This window comes from Montipora foliosa, chromosome 1, assembly GCF_036669935.1.
Source record: "Montipora foliosa isolate CH-2021 chromosome 1, ASM3666993v2, whole genome shotgun sequence".
NCBI lineage: Eukaryota > Metazoa > Cnidaria > Anthozoa > Scleractinia > Acroporidae > Montipora > Montipora foliosa.
Window position 1 is genome coordinate 55,048,019 of NC_090869.1, and position 7,500 is coordinate 55,055,518.

Consider the following 7,500-nt stretch of genomic DNA (forward strand, 5'->3'; position numbering starts at 1 on the left):
TACTTCATGTTCGAGGATAGTCTGACGTCTATGGAGAATCCTCAGCCTTTTTGTCAACGGTATTCTTGCTTAAATTACTTGGTATTTCATACATGGTACAGTAATGCTCTGATTGGACTCTAATCAGGCAACTTAATTATATATTTGAATATTTTATTTCAAAACTCAAGTTTGATTCTCTTTCTCCTGAGTCAAGTAAGGAGAGTCCTTCCGGATTCATACGAAAGGTTGGCTACAGAAAGGATCAGCGGTGACGAGGTGGATCAATTTTTTTATTTATTTTTTTTCATGTCAAGTTGAGGAGGGTATCAATGTGCATCATCGCTGTATGGTTTTAAGATTCCCTCTTTGAATTACTTCAAACAGTTCGATCCTTGTTGGCCGAGCTAAAAAATCAAGAACGAGCCCAATTAAATATAAGCAAAAATGACAATGAACCGCAAAGATCTGGACTCCTACCGGTGCAGCTTGATTAATTTACACGTATTTTTAATTCTTCATTTATTTATTTATTCATTTCGGGATTTCAAATTATCAAGTCCATGAAATACATTTTGAAATAAAACTATTCTAATCAGGCAACTTAATTGTAGTGTTTGAGCATTACATGAAAATACCGATTCATGGATGTACCATGTATGAAATACCAACTAATGTAAGCAAGAATACCGTTGACAAAAAGGCTGAGGATTCTCCATGGACGTCACACTATCCTCGTACATATGGTACCTTTCTCTAAAGGAATGTTACAGTGACAAGTCAAGGCGAGGATATCGCACCATCCCTAAAACATGTGAAATGAAATGAAGCACTTGGTCCAAAAACAAGCGAAACGGCGACATGACTTACTTCAAGCCCGAACACATACTGACTGCGCAATTGAATCGTATCATCGCCTATCGACATGCAAACCGAGGGAATGAACTTTAGCCAGAAAACATGTAACCCGCCATATTCTATTGCAACCAAGGCCAATGACATGCAAACTGACCAATTGGATGGCACTTTGGCCCAAAAACATGCGACACGTTCAAAAAACATTTTTGTCCAACACCACCCTTCATACTATTGGGTCAATGTGGCTGTTCTCTTGCTGTTAGCATAGCGTGACCGTGGACATCCAAGGTGGAATATTTCAACACGCATTACGGTAAAGGAAGTAGAGAAGGTATTTGAACAACAATTAGTAGCATATTTCACAATTTTTATGTCTATTCTCTCGAAGAAAGTTCCGGCTCTTAGCTTTGAGTAACACAATACTTGAAGAGCACAACATCAAAGTCACCAGCTTGTCAGTTAACATAAGCTTACTGAATTGATATGGTAGAAAGCACCACGAGCTGGAAACGCTGAGTTTTACTGGTTTTGTTAAGTATTTTACCATCTCAGAGAATAGGAAAGAATCCCTCAGATTTTATCTGAGAAAATTATCCAATGATCGAACTTTGATTTCTTTCCTTTATTATCACAAATCAACATACAAGCGTATCGTGCAACTTAATTACTGGGTTGCCAAACCCAGTCGGAATCTGCGTTTTATTTCGTCGTTTTTTTATTCTTTTTTATATTTTTTCCCGTGGAAAAGTCTTTCTTGTCACTCCCCTGCTAAGCAGTGTCTGTGTGGGTAGAGCCATCTGCGCGTATTTTTGCTAGGCTTCAGGGAGTAGTAGAATGGGTAGATTTTATCTGGTGGACACAGTAGAATATTTAATTAACCTGCAATGGCGGCGAAAGTCATTGTAACGCGAATGGCGTTTTAGTGGATCTTTAAGGAAAATATACCCTTATGGAGCTCAAGACAGGCGGGGAAAAATAAATATCTGGAATCTTAAAGATGACGAGTAATGGTCTTCGACAACAATTGCATCTTTTGCCCTTGCATATCACAAAGTGAGCTTTGTTTTTAATATATTATTTTACAACACCGAAACCAAATGGCAAATTCTTTATGGGTGTAAAAGGAATCGAACGCCTTGAATGCTTCAAGACCGCATTCGATCACAGTGTTTACTGAAGTCGCATCTCAGTTGTCTGGCTATTTACATTTATTTTGTACTCAACTCTGCACAATTTCCGAGTAAAAAATACAATCGAAAATGTGACAGTGAAGATTTACTGAAAAGAAAGCTTGTAGTCTATTTTGTGCTTCGTTATTTACGGAAAAGGCTCTTCCGGAAAGGGTTTGATCTGAAGTTTATTTAATCACGGATTGTGTTTTCTTGTTTGCACGCACGCAGTTAACATAGAAGAGTGTTTTTGCCTCTAATAGCAAACATTTTGTTTGTTTCAATAAATTTTACGCTGGAGAAGGTTTTTGTGACATTTTTCGTCCAAATGAACGCCCAAAAATACAGCTTTTTAACGACCTTTTTAAGTGGAATATTTTTTTGTAATTTAATGTTCTCTGACAAAAATCTGCATAATAAGCTTGAAATAAACACACTCAAGAAATTTAGGTTCATTCACCTCTTTCGTCGAGTTCTCGTTAATATTCTAATTTCTTCATGCAATAAAAACAATTTGAAATTTGACTAATTCTTGTTGGTCAAGAATTATTTGAAAGAAAGCTTGTTGTCCATTTTTTGCCTCATTATTAAAAGAAATGGTTCTTCAGAGAAGGGATTGATCAACATTGTTCCAGACAAGAGTCCAGTCTCGGGTCAATAGGGAGCTTACGCAATGACGACGGGGACAGCTACGAGAACGCCACAAAACAATAGATCTAACGAGAAAAAACAAAAGCTCTGCACGCCCTGCACGTGCTTTTTTCATTTTGGTACATTTCTTTGCCGTCCTCGCCCTGACAACAACGGGAATTGAGCAAATCTCAGGTTGTGTACAAGACATGAAAACATGACGAAACATTTTAAATTTTATCCCCAAACAACCACACCGTTCATGCCAATTTTATTCCCTCAATGTTGATACACACTTTCCGTTCCGAACGACCTGGGGTTGTAACGAAATTATTACAATAACGAGAAAAATAGTATTTTTAGACGACGTTCTCATTGCCGTCGCTGTCGTCCTTGCGTAAGCTCCCTATAACTCGACAAAGAAGGCTTCCCGGCCCGACAGATGAGATATCAATATTCAGTTAAATATTACAACAAAATTAAAGAACGAAAGGCGGAAGTTTCTTGGCTAAAAAGTACGTTGTTAAACTCTGAAAGCGAGGAACAGTTAACATTCTTCCTTGCATTTCATTCAATGTGAACAAGAACCTTGACACAAGGTGATCACGTGCACACTTGTGGTTGCCTAGCACGTGATCAATTTCTTCCTTTTGATATAACATCGTGCCCTTCCCCTTGATTCATAGAAGTCAGAGACAAGACTGCAGAAATGTTAGCGTTTTTACTATTTTATTAATCTTTCGCTTATATTGTGCGGATTGGCGATTTTTGAGGTTTGTGGGAACAAATTTTTGCAGCGCGAATTGACTGAAACTTACTCTGGGAACTAATTTTTGCGGTTTTCTTTCCAAGCAGCAAGACTATTTTAAGCCTCTATTCCTTTTTGGTAAAAACTCCTCAGTCATCGAGAACAGGTGGAAAAAATGTGGCAACTTTGAGGCCTTAGAAGACGGTGTCCCTTAGAAAGTGATGACCTTTTTATTGACTGCTTTGTGACTCTGTCCTCTGTCCCGCCGCTTCCGAAGCTCTTGTTTTCTCCAAAACTTGTGCTAAAGTAATGTTTCTGATCTCCAACAGCTTCTTTTTCAATTCTATGTCGGGCAGTTTTTCAATTATTTTTATAATAATAATATCCATTGCTTAGAAACAGCGAAAAATATTTAAACCTTCGAAACCTTTGAGGCTCGCTTTATACAACGAATTTTGATACGGCCGGTCAACCGTTCACTTATTAGGGACCTTAAGCAAGCACGACGACGACGACTACGAGAACGTTGTCTAAAAATATTATTTCCCGTTACTGTAATAATTTTACGATTACTCCATGTCGTTCGGCTTGGAAAGTGTGAATGCACAACCCAAGAATAAAATTGATGAGAACGGTGTGGATATTCAGAGAGAAAATTGAAAATTCGTCATCATGTGCTCTCGTCCTCCACATGACCTCAAATTTGATCATTTCAAGTCGTAGTCAAGACGAGAACGGCAAAGAAATGTATCAAAATGTAAAACGCACGTGCTGGGCGTGCAAAGCTATTGTTTTTGTCCACTAAATATGCAAATTTGCGGCGTTCTCGTAGCCGTCCTCGTCGTCCTTGCTTAAGGTCCCTATCAAGTGAACGGTTGACCAGCTGTGACAAAATTCGTTGTAAGCGAGCCTCGAAGGGTTTTAAAGGATTTTGAGAAGTAAATTTATCCGTGTGGCCATCGCCGGAGTTTGAGCGTGACTGATGCCGGAGAAGTATGATTTTATCGGCGAGATGTGAGGTGTTCAGAATATTTTTTGTCTGTATTGCGGAATATTTAAGTATTCCACGTGGTAAAAAAAACCGACTGCCCAAAGGATGCCTCCTACTGACTTCAGATTTGTTTTCCAAGGGAACACCGCTCCAAGTGCAGTGTACCAGTAGGGCAGTAAGGGCGGCTATGGTTTACAGACGGTTCATCGTGTTGCGAGGTATTCTAAGTTACTATGAACAGATAACGTTCCCCGCACTTTAGCCGAGGCTGTGAGGTGTGGTATTCATGACGTAATGTAATAATAACGAATAATTGGACTTCCCGTCTTTCCAAGAAAGGCTAATTTTTATGCCTTGTTCGATAGCGCGAGGCGACTGAATGCTCTCTACTGGAGGTTGTTTGAATTGAAAATGTAAAGCATTTATTGTTGAGGTTACCAGATATTGACCAGATTGCAATTCCGAGAAATCTTGATAATCCAGTGTGATCCAATCAGAACATGCATAAGCTTTGCCTTATTGTCACCTGACATTTGTTTTGCAAGGCAATTGGTTGACAGATAAACTCGAGCCATCAATAATTGCTAACAAATCGAAACACGAGACCTATGTTTTTACAGATACGTCGTTGGGGTATGAGTTCGCGATTCAGCTAACTACAATAGGTCTAAGAATGGTTACGCGGCTTAGAGAAGACAGTCATCTTCCAGCCGAAGGTTGGACAAATTGGATTTGGGCTATGGCACCTGAAAATACCACAAGGGTCAAGAATCTTTCAAGACGAGGAGAAGATCAAGAAGGTTACAAGAATGCAAAAAAAGTAAACGAGTTGTGTGGGGAACATGGTGATGCAGACAGGCTTTCTGGAATTTATGAATGGAGGGCAACACGACCCTTCGGAAGCGATCCAACTGTCGTTTATGTTGGCAGCACGTGCGCCCGTAACGGCGGTCCATGTACAAAAATGAAGAACAGAATTGTTAGTTATTGCACACATGGAAACCACAAAACAACTCTGATAAATGAGGCACTGCAGAAGGGATATGAATTGTGGGTTCGTTTTAAACCCGCCGTGGATGAGCAGGAGGCCAGAGATATGGAAAATGCGTTACTAGACACATACAATTACGCCTGGAATATTAGACAAAATGCCGTGAGGAACATTCTGCCATAGTAGCTCACGAATTAAGGACGTTTGCGCTAATTGTTTGTGCGCAACGTTGCTGCGCAGGTAACGCGACTGTAATATGTCACGCATTACTTCGAGCATTAGTGAAGTTGAGGTTTTAAAACGTTTGCAAAAACCGTAGACGATAGGTCTTGCACAACATTGGATCAGAGAAGATAGTGATCAGTCAAAATTGATTTATGAAAGTCAAGTAGACTACTGCACGACCGATATTCGCGTTGTTTTATCAGTCGCGCACTAGTCTACTTGACTTTCATACATATTTTTCAAACATTAGTTAAAATAACAGGCGACAAAAACGTCGGGGCAAAAATTCCAGGCCGGCAAAAGAATGGCACATTTATTTCCGAATCATCATGAAACTTTAAAGAGAAGTGAGCGGGAAGATGGAAAAGCTCTGGAAAAGGTAGCTGATCGATTAGTGGCTGAAAGTTTGGAAACTCGAGGACGAACCGTTGCGTAAATTTAATGGGGCTGTTTCTTTTTAATGTTTTCATTACCCAACGAACTCAAGTTCAAAATGAATGCACGTTTTTGAAGTTCTTTTCCTTTACTTTCGTGAAAATAGAGCAGTATTTTCGTCCTCGTCCGCTTGAATAGTGCGGACCTGCATGGAAACAACCAGCGATTAAATTTCACAAAAACCACACTTCAGAAGATGAACATGACGGCAATGCAGATATACAAAACACTAACCAAATGAAGATGACGACTGCTTAAAACTTCGTTGCTATGCTCGAGAAAGGTTTTTTCCCGTAAAAAACTTTCATCCCTTCAGCGATCGATCCTCTCTTGGGCTCCAGTCCTTGCCCGACAGGTCACGCAAAAGTTTTCAAAGAGCTTTGCAAAATCACATCGATTTTACTCGTTTAGATCATCGGTGACCCCTATTTTTTAAATCATGAATCACTTCCTTTACTTACTATCTACAATATATGATGAAATGAAAAAATTCCCACCGTAAGAAGTTATCTTTTTGAACATTTTCTTTCCTCGTGCCATTGAATTCCGGTGGTGGTTGCAATGGATAGAGCTTACGAAAACGCTCGTCGAGGATGAACTCTACTGTTTAATTACGACAAGCAATTATCTAAAAATACCACTCCTAAAAACCTATGCACGGAAACCTTCACTCTAATCAGGGCGGAAGGTATGTATGCTATTTCTCCCTTTGCATGAATCTCGTTACAAAATCAGGAAACAGCGCCACTATATTCCACAACAAACAACAATTTTATTTTTGAAATGTCAAGAAAATTTAGGAGCAAGGCTAAAATGTAAATATGTATCCTTTTTGTCTGCCATCTAGGCTGTCCTCAATTTGCAACTGTATTTGTATATACTACTACATATTTTACTATATATACTAGCATAAATTACAGAATACTAGGCTATTGCCATTATTAGAACGGTTTTCATTTTGCTCTCGAAAGTAAGGGACTGTGCTACAATTATCTGGAACGCGATTATAAATCTAACGGGACGGGCCTAAAGTTAAATTATAAAGTATGGTGGTGAGCGGGGGGGGGGGGGGGGGAGCTGAATGTCAATTTTCTAAACATAGAGAGGGGGTTACAAGTTATATCGATGTTTAAGTGTTACATAATTTATTCGAATTTTTTTTAATCACTTCTAAGAATATCAACAACGCTACATGGCTCATGTGGAACCTGTAATAGTAAAAATCTGAAATGATGCATAATCTGCAAACTGAATAGCCTATTTTTTAAACGCTTCTCTGAAAAATTTCGAGAACAAACATGTTAAAACTTATTTGCAGTTTGACATATATCACAAACAAGCAAAACCAACATTATTTAAACCATAATGACAATTTGAGGCCTAATAACAAAAGCTGTGAACGAGGTCCTCAGCTTTCCCAATGAAGCGATTTGCATGCAAGTAGATCACGCAAACAGGATTTGAAAGAATTTCT

General features: G+C 39.0%; 1 protein-coding gene across 1 annotated transcript; it reads left to right on the plus strand.

The window, feature by feature from the left end:
* Positions 1-5,048: 5,048 nt before the first annotated feature.
* Positions 5,049-5,549, plus strand: LOC137971389 (uncharacterized). The gene has a single exon (XM_068818225.1). It carries the CDS (start codon positions 5,049-5,051, stop codon positions 5,547-5,549), a length of 501 nt encoding a protein of 166 aa, XP_068674326.1.
* Positions 5,550-7,500: the final 1,951 nt, after the last annotated feature.